General features: G+C 54.4%; 8 protein-coding genes across 10 annotated transcripts in view; 5 read left to right on the top strand and 3 right to left on the bottom strand.

Moving 5' to 3' along the window:
• The window catches only part of LOC119458537 (histone H2A), a 50,295-nt gene that overhangs the window by 25,333 nt on the left and 11,536 nt on the right, over positions 1-13,426 (bottom strand). The gene's annotated exons all lie outside the window — the stretch shown is intronic.
• LOC119458519 (histone H3) lies at positions 1,733-2,588 on the top strand. Its single transcript, XM_037720357.2, has one exon. It carries the CDS (start codon positions 2,051-2,053, stop codon positions 2,459-2,461), a length of 411 nt encoding a protein of 136 aa, XP_037576285.1. The 5' UTR covers positions 1,733-2,050; the 3' UTR covers positions 2,462-2,588.
• LOC119458517 (histone H2A) lies at positions 3,337-3,848 on the bottom strand. The gene has a single exon (XM_037720355.2). It carries the CDS (start codon positions 3,846-3,848, stop codon positions 3,474-3,476), a length of 375 nt encoding a protein of 124 aa, XP_037576283.2. The 3' UTR covers positions 3,337-3,473.
• On the top strand, positions 4,113-4,608 carry LOC119458533 (histone H2B). Its single transcript, XM_037720368.2, has one exon. It carries the CDS (start codon positions 4,114-4,116, stop codon positions 4,486-4,488), a length of 375 nt encoding a protein of 124 aa, XP_037576296.1. The 5' UTR covers position 4,113; the 3' UTR covers positions 4,489-4,608.
• On the top strand, positions 5,542-9,583 carry LOC119458563 (uncharacterized). Its single transcript, XM_037720402.2, has 2 exons — positions 5,542-6,403; positions 9,016-9,583. Exons 1-2 carry the CDS (start codon positions 5,974-5,976, stop codon positions 9,453-9,455), a joined length of 870 nt encoding a protein of 289 aa, XP_037576330.2. The 5' UTR covers positions 5,542-5,973; the 3' UTR covers positions 9,456-9,583.
• LOC119458540 (histone H2A) lies at positions 10,455-10,834 on the bottom strand. Its single transcript, XM_037720376.2, has one exon. It carries the CDS (start codon positions 10,832-10,834, stop codon positions 10,460-10,462), a length of 375 nt encoding a protein of 124 aa, XP_037576304.1. The 3' UTR covers positions 10,455-10,459.
• On the top strand, positions 11,097-11,594 carry LOC119458541 (histone H2B). The gene has a single exon (XM_037720377.2). It carries the CDS (start codon positions 11,100-11,102, stop codon positions 11,472-11,474), a length of 375 nt encoding a protein of 124 aa, XP_037576305.1. The 5' UTR covers positions 11,097-11,099; the 3' UTR covers positions 11,475-11,594.
• LOC125947233 (histone H4-like) lies at positions 13,095-13,406 on the top strand. Its single transcript, XM_049671643.1, has one exon. It carries the CDS (start codon positions 13,095-13,097, stop codon positions 13,404-13,406), a length of 312 nt encoding a protein of 103 aa, XP_049527600.1.

The following is a 13,426-nucleotide window of genomic DNA, read 5'->3' as shown; positions in this document are numbered from 1 at the left end:
TAAATTTACTAGCTAGCTAGGTAGGTGCGTATATCGAGGCACAAAAAGGGTCGCGCGAAGCAGACTCACTTTCGTTTTATTATTTTCACTAGCACCGGTTGTTTTCTCGTGCGTCGGTGTTCGTGGTCGTGCTGGCCAATCGCGCTGTGACGAGTATAGGAAAATGAGGCCATGGCTCAAGGGGTAGACAAATTAAATTACACAAGGCAGTGGCATACATGCGCATTGTTTTGATGAAACGCGGCAGTTGTTCAATAATTGTGTCCCCCTTATTGTGTCTTTCTGAATGCGGTCACACTCGGCGTTCGTGAAGCTTCCGGGGAGCCAACTCTGACTTGCCCATTCAAATACATGTAGCACGCAATAAAAATATTTTACGATGCAACCACTCGGCTCATGTGAACGAAACTTGTCGCATGAGAGAGAGAGAGCGGAAGGCACTTAAGGGAGCAGATATTTCATGGAGTGCGTGGAATGTAATGCACAAAACTAAGTAAGCGAACATTACACAACTCAGTAGCTGAAAGCCATACCGCAATCGTCTAAACTACACAAAGAGAACAAACAACACATGTAAAGAGGAGAAATGTGATACATAAATTTGCACGCTATGTGAGAAACTGTTGCTTTGTTTGCAAAAAGTGATGCACGCACGTGAGCAGTATAGTTTACTGAGGTGTACTTGAATTGTGTTCGCTTTAGTTGTATTGATATTTGCGGAATTGCCTTTTCCATTTCTATCGCTGAATTACGGAGGTAGAAAGATTGAAGGGTTTCCCTCCTGTGCATTTGACTTTTCAACAACGATTGTAATTAAAATTAGGGCATAAATAAAGAAACTCCCGCTGATCCGGCCACTGCGCAGTAGCTGCCGAGAAGAGCGATTTTTCCGCCAGCCGCAGAGCTGAGCTTTACCGAAATAAGTCGGCAGGAGTGCCATTGCTCCTGCGGTGAACTCGTTCCGGGGAGGGGGAATGAACCAGAGAAAGCTAGCCCGTGGGAATAACGAAGAAACAATGTAGGTGCTGTCTGAAGCACGGTGTGGTTATGACGATTGTTGGTGTCATGTGGAAGAAAAACAAACAACAATGCGGCGTCAACAGGCATTACCTGAAAGTAAAAAAAAAAAAAAAAAAGCGTGCGGTTATTAGGTGCAGCATAGCGAGGGCTTCCGGATTCGTAAGATTGGGGGGTTGTCTGAGAGCGGCGGCCGCCGTGTGTGTGAGTGGTTTTGAAAAGGAAGAGAAGAGAAAAGTGCAGCGCCGTAACTGCCTCTCGACGCGGGCCGCAAAGCACTCGTTGATAGCACGGTGAATGATTGTGTAAAGGCCCTGCGTGGTATTGGCTGTGCGTAGCTTTTGAAGGCCGAATCAGCTGTCGCAGTCTGTTAACGCGCGTTACACACCTGCCTAAGTATATGCGAAGTGTGGTGTTCAGATATATGTACATGGGAAAGTGCGCTAGCGAGCGTGTACGTGCGAGATAGCTTGCTGGCGACTTCGCGACCAGAAAAGATGAAGTTGGCTTCCCAGAAGGTATCGTGGAGTCGTAGCGATTCACATCAATGCAGCGGACGTTGCTCACACGTTTCACGCGCGTTTTGCGTCGCCCGCAGTTGTCGCCATGTGCCGGGATCGCGAGGTGGGTGCTGAGGTGACCGCCGCCAGCAGTAATGGTGCGGTCTCACATCAGGTGGTGCCACTTCGCGATGCGTGCCGGTATGGCGGTGATTGTGGTGTTGGCTGAAACGAAAGAGAACGGCGCAGCATGCTGTCATGTTTAAATGCAATTCAATTGCCTCGACATGCGCTCTGCCTAGCCGCGAACAACGCGGACGCGCGAAAACGGCTGGCTTCCAGCATCCTGGCGAACGCCGGCGTGCGCGCCGCCCCGCGTACGGACACGGCTGCGCTGGCGTTGGCCAATCGGCGGCGGGTGAGTTGGAGAGGGGAAGAGCACTGAGGGGAAGCACGACCGCGCTGTGCGCAGGGGCCAGCAGTCTCACTCCGGCAGTCGACGAGTTTGGACGCTCCCGTCTCCTTCTTCCGCTATGGCCAGGACAAAGCAAACCGCCCGCAAGAGTACCGGCGGGAAGGCTCCGCGTAAGCAGCTTGCCACCAAGGCTGCTCGCAAGAGTGCACCTGCCACCGGCGGTGTCAAGAAGCCGCATCGTTATAGGCCGGGCACCGTGGCCCTGCGTGAAATCCGTCGTTACCAGAAGTCGACCGAGCTGCTGATCCGCAAGCTGCCGTTCCAGCGCCTGGTGAGGGAAATCGCGCAGGACTTCAAGACCGACCTGCGATTCCAGAGCTCGGCTGTGATGGCTCTTCAGGAGGCTAGCGAGGCCTACCTGGTCGGTCTCTTCGAGGACACCAACCTGTGCGCCATCCATGCCAAGCGCGTTACCATCATGCCCAAGGACATCCAGCTGGCCCGCCGCATCCGTGGCGAGCGTGCCTAAGTTCGACCGCTGTCTGCACCGCGCAGCCTTGCGTCAGGCAAGCAACACAAAACGGTCCTTCTCAGGACCACCTACATGTCTGCTTCGGCTACGGGAATACGCGAGACCACGTACTCCGAACCGTACCCCTCTCGGTGTGGTCTGTCTGTGTGTGCTCGGCTGGATGGGATATATACATATGCTGAGGAGGCGAGGTGGTGCTTCGCACGATACGCAAGTGGTGAGTACTGACCGAGCACGAATCAAAATAAAGTGCCTGTGCTAGTTGTTTCGTGCTCGAAAACAAAATTACAACGACAGCAGATGTTGCGTGCAAGCTTTCGTGCAGTTCGCGGTGGAAAAACCACTACTAGCAAGAGGAAAAATAGCATTTTTTTTTTCCCTTCCTTTACGGCGTTCGTATATGCAGAATGAACGTGTTGAGAGACAGCTATCGCGCTGCACTTTAAGCGTATCTTTCACCCTTTGCAACTATAGTATCTCTCTGTAGCTCATCACGAGGCCAATATCGCTGAAAAAAAAAAAAAAAAAAATGAAGAAGCACAGTTTAACGTGTTCGATATATCAATGGCAAAGTCTCCGTTTCAGTAGCGCTTTTTCCATCATGGACGTGTTTAGCACACGCCCAAATGACGGCTATTCGTTCGTCTAGCGATGTGTGCATCACTCGCTTGTCCACGTTTATTCGAGCAAAGTCTGTGTATGTGGCGCAATCATAAGGGCCGGCTCGCGTTCGTCTTTCTTTCTTGCTCCTCCCGAGGCAATTGATAGCGCCGGCGAATGCTGGCCAATTAATTACGTGCAGCGAGAGATTCTAGCAGCAATCTCACCGAGCCACGATTGCGGTCGTTTAGAAAGAAAAATTCAAACAGAGGGAAACGGGTGCGGAGAACGGGATTGCAAAGCAACACCCTGCCGTCACACGCATTTTGGGTGGTCCTGACAAGGACCGTTGGGTTGTCGTGCGAGGACGAGCCTGCAACTCCGGCTTGATGGAGGGAGAGCAGCTCGCTTACGCCTTCTTCTCGGTCTTCTTGGGCAGAAGCACGGCTTGGATGTTGGGCAACACGCCGCCCTGCGCGATGGTAACGCCGGAGAGCAGCTTGTTCAGCTCCTCGTCGTTGCGGATGGCCAGCTGCAGGTGGCGGGGGATGATCCTGGTCTTCTTGTTGTCGCGAGCCGCGTTGCCGGCGAGCTCGAGCACTTCGGCAGCCAGGTACTCGAGGACGGCCGCGAGGTAGACGGGAGCGCCCGCTCCGACGCGCTCAGCGTAGTTTCCCTTGCGCAGGAGACGGTGGATACGGCCCACGGGGAACTGGAGACCCGCACGGCTGGAACGGGTCTTGCTCTTGCCCTTTGCCTTGCCTCCTTTGCCACGTCCGGACATGGTGATGCTGCTGCTGATGAGACGAGAGACGACAACTAATGTGCTACTCTCGCGATCTCTCAACGATGTGTGCGTGGTTGTGCAGGTTCCGGCCGCCGCGACCACGCTCAGGGGAGCGCGGGAGAGGGCGAGAAGCCGCGCGGACCAATGGCGCGCGCGGCTTCCGCGGGTCGCGTGAACACCCCTCCCCCAAATAAAAGGCCGGCGTAACGCGGCGACGCGCGTAGTCCGATCTCGCTCGCTCGCCTGATCGCATCGCATCGCTATGCCTCCCCAGCCGAGCGGTAAGGCCGTGAAGAAGGCCGGCAAGGCGCAGAAGAATGTGCGCGCCACCGACAAGAAGAAGAAGAAGCGCCGCAGGAAGGAGAGCTTCTCCATCTACATCTACAAGGTGCTGAAGCAGGTGCACCCCGACACTGGAGTCTCCAGCAAGGCCATGTCCATCATGAACAGCTTCGTGAACGACATCTTCGAGCGCATCGCCGCCGAGTCGTCCCGTCTGGCTCACTACAACAAGCGCTCGACCATCACGAGCCGGGAGATCCAGACTGCCGTGCGTCTGCTGCTGCCGGGCGAGCTGGCCAAGCACGCCGTGTCCGAGGGCACCAAAGCCGTCACCAAGTACACCAGCTCCAAGTAGGCGACCGAGCGCTCGACCGCCCAGCCAACACCCAACGGCTCTTGTCAGAGCCACCCAAAGTGTCTGCATTGGCATTGGGATGTAGCGAGAATCTCGCGACGATTCCGTCCGTTTTCCCTCTTGTTTTGTTTACGTGTTGCGTGCGCTTTCCGACAGCGCGCCTCTTAGTAGTAGAAAAAAACATAACAACATGCACTGAGCACAACAACAGGCACACGAGCATGCATAATGCGCGTTCCTACTAGTGCGAACGACGGAATGCGTGTTGTAACGCTGCGTCGGTCGATAGTTTTGCCTTATGCGAGCCGAGCGTAGTGTAGTGTAATTATTACAACGCAGCTTCTTGTCCTCTCTCTCTCTTTTTTTTTTTTTTTTTTTCTTTTCCGACGCGGTCTTGCGGCTCGCTCGCCTGTACGTTTGCGAAAAGCAATTGCGTCTACGAGAACGTACTCTTGGCGGCGGTTGACACGCATACGACTGTCCTCGAGGCTGGAGTGCTGAATTAAAAGCCTCCTGCAAGGGCAGTGTCATGTTTAGATGTGAGCGGTGTAGCAGGGACTGGGCAGCGCAAATCGCTTGACAGGTGCAAGAAATGTCCTAGCTAGAGGAACACTGATTAGGAGAAACTTCAAGTAATATTAGCAAAATGCTGCGCGCGCTTTCCGCAAACTGCTATGGCCGTTTAAAGGGTAAAAAAGTTTGTGATTAAGTGCAGCGCGATAACTGTCTCTCCGTGGAGGAGACGCGCTGCGCGCCGGCGGCAATGGCCGAGAGGAGGAGGAGGTCGGGGCTCTCGTATCCTCGCCCTCTTCCGTCCCCCAGAATGCTGGATTGGAACCACGCGGGCGTGTTTGGCTATTTCGGCTGCCGTTATCTGGGAGATTACGCAAGCTATGACGACGAAATTTGACGGTCGTGTTGCCACAAGGGGACGCAGCCTAAGCGCAAAATTTAAAACGCCTAAGGCGAACCGATCACGAGTGCTGGCTGTTTAGCGATTCGTGACCAAGTGAACGATGGTCGCGCGGCTCAGCTTGAAGTCGTGCTCGCGCCGTGCTTTCCAGCAGCTACGAAGGTTATAATGCAAGCGTAGTCGTGGTAAAGATGCATGCAACGAGTAATTAAAACGAGAATGCAAGGAAGCTTTTTTTTTTTTTTTTTTCTTCCGGGGAGGTGGAACTCGAGCAGCGGGCGCAACCTAGCACCACGAGTTGTTGGATTGTTCGTTTTGTCGTTGCGAATGCAGGGCGAGGCGTTTTTATTTTTGTTAATTAATTTTCCAAGGAACAAAAGTCACTAACTGCAGCAACAAAAAATAAAATTAGGGCACAATAGGCCTGCGTTGCAGTGTTATGTGCAAGTGCACGATTGTTTTGTTTTGCTGAAGCCATTTATTTCAATTTCACTCCGCGCGTGGTCAATAGAGGGCTCAGTGCGTCCACCAGCGACACACTCGCGAAGAGAAGCGGCGGCGCCGGTGAGCCAATGGGCGCGCGCCGCTTGCTTTCCTCCTTGCCCCCCTTCCTCCGGCGGCGGCGAAGCCGAGTTGGGCCGCGCGCGCCCGGGAACACGGCATTCGCTTTCCTGACTCGCTCCGAAGCAGCAGCAACAGCCGAAATGTCTGGACGTGGCAAGGGCGGCAAGGGGCTCGGCAAGGGTGGCGCCAAGCGTCATCGCAAGGTCTTGCGTGACAACATCCAGGGCATCACCAAGCCTGCCATCCGTCGTCTCGCTCGCCGTGGTGGTGTCAAGCGCATCTCTGGCCTGATCTACGAGGAGACGCGCGGTGTCCTCAAGGTGTTCCTCGAGAACGTGATCCGGGATGCCGTCACCTACACTGAGCACGCCAAGCGCAAGACCGTCACAGCCATGGACGTCGTGTACGCTCTGAAGCGCCAGGGCCGCACCCTCTACGGTTTCGGAGGCTAAGCAGCTGCACACGTGCCCGGCGTCGTTTGCCAGCAGCGCACCGAACTCCTGTGAAGAACCCAACAGCCCTCTTCAGGGCTACCCACTTGATGCTTCGGCAGTGATCCGCAGGATTCGCGATCTCCTGATCCGTTTTCCCTCTTTGCATTCCATTTTCTTGTGATCGGTTATGGAGCGTGCCCAGCAGCCGTGCGCGAGACGCGCGGTGAATTTGGTCAGGTGAGCGAGCGCAACCGCGTTTATTCACAGTAGGTGGTAGCGTAAGGCGAGCTTTTTGCTACATGCGTTTGCGCTCGCTACTAAGTGCCGCATTGCTAAAATTTCAACGCTGTGCTACTGCGACGTGCTGTTCGTTGGTGCAGCACCGCTGTCGTGTTTGATTGGGACTGAATGAGGCAGCCGCAGTGGAATGGCAATGGGGGGGGGGGGGGGAACAAAATAAGATAATAATAATAATAAAGAGGTCATTTTGCAGCGCTAAAATCTCAGATGCTGGCCTGTTCCACATTCCATTGCATCCTATAGAGTCCGATGGGCGGCGGGGAATCAGCGCCGTGCGACTGACGTGTGAAACCAAAGGGTAAATTTACTAGCTAGCTAGGTAGGTGCGTATATCGAGGCACAAAAAGGGTCGCGCGAAGCAGACTCACTTTCGTTTTATTATTTTCACTAGCACCGGTTGTTTTCTCGTGCGTCGGTGTTCGTGGTCGTGCTGGCCAATCGCGCTGTGACGAGTATAGGAAAATGAGGCCATGGCTCAAGGGGTAGACAAATTAAATTACACAAGGCAGTGGCATACATGCGCATTGTTTTGATGAAACGCGGCAGTTGTTCAATAATTGTGTCCCCCTTATTGTGTCTTTCTGAATGCGGTCACACTCGGCGTTCGTGAAGCTTCCGGGGAGCCAACTCTGACTTGCCCATTCAAATACATGTAGCACGCAATAAAAATATTTTACGATGCAACCACTCGGCTCATGTGAACGAAACTTGTCGCATGAGAGAGAGAGAGAGCGGAAGGCACTTAAGGGAGCAGATATTTCATGGAGTGCGTGGAATGTAATGCACAAAACTAAGTAAGCGAACATTACACAACTCAGTAGCTGAAAGCCATACCGCAATCGTCTAAACTACACAAAGAGAACAAACAACACATGTAAAGAGGAGAAATGTGATACATAAATTTGCACGCTATGTGAGAAACTGTTGCTTTGTTTGCAAAAAGTGATGCACGCACGTGAGCAGTATAGTTTACTGAGGTGTACTTGAATTGTGTTCGCTTTAGTTGTATTGATATTTGCGGAATTGCCTTTTCCATTTCTATCGCTGAATTACGGAGGTAGAAAGATTGAAGGGTTTCCCTCCTGTGCATTTGACTTTTCAACAACGATTGTAATTAAAATTAGGGCATAAATAAAGAAACTCCCGCTGATCCGGCCACTGCGCAGTAGCTGCCGAGAAGAGCGATTTTTCCGCCAGCCGCAGAGCTGAGCTTTACCGAAATAAGTCGGCAGGAGTGCCATTGCTCCTGCGGTGAACTCGTTCCGGGGAGCGGGAATGAACCAGAGAAAGCTAGCCCGTGGGAATAACGAAGAAACAATGTAGGTGCTGTCTGAAGCACGGTGTGGTTATGACGATTGTTGGTGTCATGTGGAAGAAATACAAACAACAATGCGGCGTCAACAGGCATTACCTGAAAGTAAAAAAAAAAAAAGCGTGCGGTTATTAGGTGCAGCATAGCGAGGGCTTCCGGATTCGTAAGATTGGGGGGTTGTCTGAGAGCGGCGGCCGCCGTGTGTGTGAGTGGTTTTGAAAAGGAAGAGAAGAGAAAAGTGCAGCGCCGTAACTGCCTCTCGACGCGGGCCGCAAAGCACTCGTTGATAGCACGGTGAATGATTGTGTAAGGCCCTGCGTGGTATTGGCTGTGCGTAGCTTTTGAAGGCCGAATCAGCTGTCGCAGTCTGTTAACGCGCGTTACACACCTGCCTAAGTATATGCGAAGTGTGGTGTTCAGATATATGTACATGGGAAAGTGCGCTAGCGAGCGTGTACGTGCGAGATAGCTTGCTGGCGACTTCGCGACCAGAAAAGATGAAGTTGGCTTCCCAGAAGGTATCGTGGAGTCGTCGCGATTCACATCAATGCAGCGGACGTTGCTCACACGTTTCACGCGCGTTTTGCGTCGCCCGCAGTTGTCGCCATGTGCCGGGATCGCGAGGTGGGTGCTGAGGTGACCGCCGCCAGCAGTAATGGTGCGGTCTCACATCAGGTGGTGCCACTTCGCGATGCGTGCCGGTATGGCGGTGATTGTGGTGTTGGCTGAAACGAAAGAGAACGGCGCAGCATGCTGTCATGTTTAAATGCAATTCAATTGCCTCGACATGCGCTCTGCGTAGCCGCGAACAACGCGGACGCGCGAAAACGGCTGGCTTCCAGCATCCTGGCGAACGCCGGCGTGCGCGCCGCCCCGCGTACGGACACGGCTGCGCTGGCGTTGGCCAATCGGCGGCGGGTGAGTTGGAGAGGGGAAGAGCACTGAGGGGAAGCACGACCGCGCTGTGCGCAGGGGCCAGCAGTCTCACTCCGGCAGTCGACGAGTTTGGACGCTCCCGTCTCCTTCTTCCGCTATGGCCAGGACAAAGCAAACCGCCCGCAAGAGTACCGGCGGGAAGGCTCCGCGTAAGCAGCTTGCCACCAAGGCTGCTCGCAAGAGTGCACCTGCCACCGGCGGTGTCAAGAAGCCGCATCGTTATAGGCCGGGCACCGTGGCCCTGCGTGAAATCCGTCGTTACCAGAAGTCGACCGAGCTGCTGATCCGCAAGCTGCCGTTCCAGCGCCTGGTGAGGGAAATCGCGCAGGACTTCAAGACCGACCTGCGATTCCAGAGCTCGGCTGTGATGGCTCTTCAGGAGGCTAGCGAGGCCTACCTGGTCGGTCTCTTCGAGGACACCAACCTGTGCGCCATCCATGCCAAGCGCGTTACCATCATGCCCAAGGACATCCAGCTGGCCCGCCGCATCCGTGGCGAGCGTGCCTAAGTTCGACCGCTGTCTGCACCGCGCAGCCTTGCGTCAGGCAAGCAACACAAAACGGTCCTTCTCAGGACCACCTACATGTCTGCTTCGGCTACGGGAATACGCGAGACCACGTACTCCGAACCGTACCCCTCTCGGTGTGGTCTGTCTGTGTGTGCTCGGCTGGATGGGATATATACATATGCTGAGGAGGCGAGGTGGTGCTTCGCACGATACGCAAGTGGTGAGTACTGACCGAGCACGAATCAAAATAAAGTGCCTGTGCTAGTTGTTTCGTGCTCGAAAACAAAATTACAACGACAGCAGATGTTGCGTGCAAGCTTTCGTGCAGTTCGCGATGGAAAAACCACTACTAGCAAGAGGAAAAATAGCATTTTTTTTTTTCCCCTTCCTTTACGGCGTTCGTATATGCAGAATGAACGTGTTGAGAGACAGCTATCGCGCTGCACTTTAAGCGTATCTTTCACCCTTTGCAACTATAGTATCTCTCTGTAGCTCATCACGAGGCCAATATCGCTGAAAAAAAAAAAAAAAAAATGAAGAAGCACAGTTTAACGTGTTCGATATATCAATGGGAAAGTCTCCGTTTCAGTAGCGCTTTTTCCCAGTTTAGCACACGCCCAATTGACGGCTATTCGTTCGTCTAGCGATGTGTGCATCACTCGCTTGTCCACGTTTATTCGAGCAAAGTCTGTGTATGTGGCGCAATCATAAGGGCCGGCTCGCGTTCGTCTTTCTTTCTTGCTCCTCCCGAGGCAATTGATAGCGCCGGCGAATGCTGGCCAATTAATTACGTGCAGCGAGAGATTCTAGCAGCAATCTCACCGAGCCACGATTGCGGTCGTTTAGAAAGAAAAATTCAAACAGAGGGAAACGGGTGCGGAGAACGGGATTGCAAAGCAACACCCTGCCGTCACACGCATTTTGGGTGGTCCTGACAAGGACCGTTGGGTTGTCGTGCGAGGACGAGCCTGCAACTCCGGCTTGATGGAGGGAGAGCAGCTCGCTTACGCCTTCTTCTCGGTCTTCTTGGGCAGAAGCACGGCTTGGATGTTGGGCAACACGCCGCCCTGCGCGATGGTAACGCCGGAGAGCAGCTTGTTCAGCTCCTCGTCGTTGCGGATGGCCAGCTGCAGGTGGCGGGGGATGATCCTGGTCTTCTTGTTGTCGCGAGCCGCGTTGCCGGCGAGCTCGAGCACTTCGGCAGCCAGGTACTCGAGGACGGCCGCGAGGTAGACGGGAGCGCCCGCTCCGACGCGCTCAGCGTAGTTTCCCTTGCGCAGGAGACGGTGGATACGGCCCACGGGGAACTGGAGACCCGCACGGCTGGAACGGGTCTTGCTCTTGCCCTTTGCCTTGCCTCCTTTGCCACGTCCGGACATGGTGATGCTGCTGCTGATGAGACGAGAGACGACAACTAATGTGCTACTCTCGCGATCTCTCAACGATGTGTGCGTGGTTGTGCAGGTTCCGGCCGCCGCGACCACGCTCAGGGGAGCGCGGGAGAGGGCGAGAAGCCGCGCGGACCAATGGCGCGCGCGGCTTCCGCGGGTCGCGTGAACACCCCTCCCCCAAATAAAAGGCCGGCGTAACGCGGCGACGCGCGTAGTCCGATCTCGCTCGCTCGCCTGATCGCATCGCATCGCTATGCCTCCCCAGCCGAGCGGTAAGGCCGTGAAGAAGGCCGGCAAGGCGCAGAAGAATGTGCGCGCCACCGACAAGAAGAAGAAGAAGCGCCGCAGGAAGGAGAGCTTCTCCATCTACATCTACAAGGTGCTGAAGCAGGTGCACCCCGACACTGGAGTCTCCAGCAAGGCCATGTCCATCATGAACAGCTTCGTGAACGACATCTTCGAGCGCATCGCCGCCGAGTCGTCCCGTCTGGCTCACTACAACAAGCGCTCGACCATCACGAGCCGGGAGATCCAGACTGCCGTGCGTCTGCTGCTGCCGGGCGAGCTGGCCAAGCACGCCGTGTCCGAGGGCACCAAAGCCGTCACCAAGTACACCAGCTCCAAGTAGGCGACCGAGCGCTCGACCGCCCAGCCAACACCCAACGGCTCTTGTCAGAGCCACCCAAAGTGTCTGCATTGGCATTGGGATGTAGCGAGAATCTCGCGACGATTCCGTCCGTTTTCCCTCTTGTTTTGTTTACGTGTTGCGTGCGCTTTCCGACAGCGCGCCTCTTAGTAGTAGAAAAAAACATAACAACATGCACTGAGCACAACAACAGGCACACGAGCATGCATAATGCGCGTTCCTACTAGTGCGAACGACGGAATGCGTGTTGTAACGCTGCGTCGGTCGATAGTTTTGCCTTATGCGAGCCGAGCGTAGTGTAGTGTAATTATTACAACGCAGCTTCTTGTCCTCTCTCTCTTTTTTTTTTTTTTTTTTTTTTCTTATCCGACGCGGTCTTGCGGCTCGCTCGCCTGTACGTTTGCGAAAAGCAATTGCGTCTACGAGAACGTACTCTTGGCGGCGGTTGACACGCATACGACTGTCCTCGAGGCTGGAGTGCTGAATTCAAAGCCTCCTGCAAGGGCAGTGTCATGTTTAGATGTGAGCGGTGTAGCAGGGACTGGGCTGCGGAAATCGCTTGACAGGTGCAAGAAATGTCCTAGCTAGAGGAACACTGATTAGGAGAAACTTCAAGTAATATTAGCAAAATGCTGCGCGCGCTTTCCGCAAACTGCTATGGCCGTTTAAAGGGTAAAAAAGTTTGTGATTAAGTGCAGCGCGATAACTGTCTCTCCGTGGAGGAGACGCGCTGCGCGCCGGCGGCAATGGCCGAGAGGAGGAGGAGGTCGGAGCTCTGTATCCTCGCCCTCTTCCGTCCCCCAGAATGCTGGATTGGAACCACGCGGGCGTGTTTGGCTATTTCGGCTGCCGTTATCTGGGAGATTACGCAAGCTATGACGACGAAATTTGACGGTCGTGTTGCCACAAGGGGACGCAGCCTAAGCGCAAAATTTAAAACGCCTAAGGCGAACCGATCACGAGTGCTGGCTGTTTAGCGATTCGTGACCAAGTGAACGATGGTCGCGCGGCTCAGCTTGAAGTCGTGCTCGCGCCGTGCTTTCCAGCAGCTACGAAGGTTATAATGCAAGCGTAGTCGTGGTAAAGATGCATGCAACGAGTAATTAAAACGAGAATGCAAGGAAGCTTTTTTTTTTTTTTTTTTTTTCTTCCGGGGAGGTGGAACTCGAGCAGCGGGCGCAACCTAGCACCACGAGTTGTTGGATTGTTCGTTTTGTCGTTGCGAATGCAGGGCGAGGCGTTTTTAATTTTGTTAATTCATCTTTGAAGGAACAAAAGTCACTAACTGCAGCAACAAAAAATAAAATTAGGGCACAATAGGCCTGCGTTGCAGTGTTATGTGCAAGTGCACGATTGTTTTGTTTTGCTGAAGCCATTTATTTCAATTTCACTCCGCGCGTGGTCAATAGAGGGCTCAGTGCGTCCACCAGCGACACACTCGCGAAGAGAAGCGGCGGCGCCGGTGAGCCAATGGGCGCGCGCCGCTTGCTTTCCTCCTCGCCCCCCTTTCTCCGGCGGCGGCGAAGCCGAGTTGGGCCGCGCGCGCCCCGGAACACGGCATTCGCTTTCCTGACTCGCTCCGAAGCAGCAGCAACAGCCGAAATGTCTGGACGTGGCAAGGGCGGCAAGGGGCTCGGCAAGGGTGGCGCCAAGCGTCATCGCAAGGTCTTGCGTGACAACATCCAGGGCATCACCAAGCCTGCCATCCGTCGTCTCGCTCGCCGTGGTGGTGTCAAGCGCATCTCTGGCCTGATCTACGAGGAGACGCGCGGTGTCCTCAAGGTGTTCCTCGAGAACGTGATCCGGGATGCCGTCACCTACACTAGAGCACGCAAGCGCAAGACCGTCACAGCCATGGACGTCGTGTACGCTCTGAAGCGCCAGGGCCGCACCCTCTACGGTTTCGGAGGCTAAGCAGCTGCCACACGTGCCGG

Source organism: Dermacentor silvarum, chromosome 7, assembly GCF_013339745.2.
Source record: "Dermacentor silvarum isolate Dsil-2018 chromosome 7, BIME_Dsil_1.4, whole genome shotgun sequence".
Lineage (NCBI taxonomy): Eukaryota > Metazoa > Arthropoda > Arachnida > Ixodida > Ixodidae > Dermacentor > Dermacentor silvarum.
The sequence above is the reverse complement of the archived record's forward strand: the minus strand, read 5'-3'. Positions and strand labels throughout refer to the sequence as shown.

Coding starts and splice junctions, on each gene's coding strand:
- LOC119458519 (XM_037720357.2), top strand. CDS start 2,051: ATGGCCAGGACAAAGCAAACCGCCCGCAAGAGTACCGGCGGGAAGGCT.
- LOC119458517 (XM_037720355.2), bottom strand. CDS start 3,848: ATGTCCGGACGTGGCAAAGGAGGCAAGGCAAAGGGCAAGAGCAAGACC.
- LOC119458533 (XM_037720368.2), top strand. CDS start 4,114: ATGCCTCCCCAGCCGAGCGGTAAGGCCGTGAAGAAGGCCGGCAAGGCG.
- LOC119458563 (XM_037720402.2), top strand. CDS start 5,974: ATGGGCGCGCGCCGCTTGCTTTCCTCCTTGCCCCCCTTCCTCCGGCGG. Junction 6,404..9,015: donor CCAGGGCCGCACCCTCTACG/GTTTCGGAGGCT, acceptor GCAGTCGACGAG/TTTGGACGCTCCCGTCTCCT.
- LOC119458540 (XM_037720376.2), bottom strand. CDS start 10,834: ATGTCCGGACGTGGCAAAGGAGGCAAGGCAAAGGGCAAGAGCAAGACC.
- LOC119458541 (XM_037720377.2), top strand. CDS start 11,100: ATGCCTCCCCAGCCGAGCGGTAAGGCCGTGAAGAAGGCCGGCAAGGCG.
- LOC125947233 (XM_049671643.1), top strand. CDS start 13,095: ATGTCTGGACGTGGCAAGGGCGGCAAGGGGCTCGGCAAGGGTGGCGCC.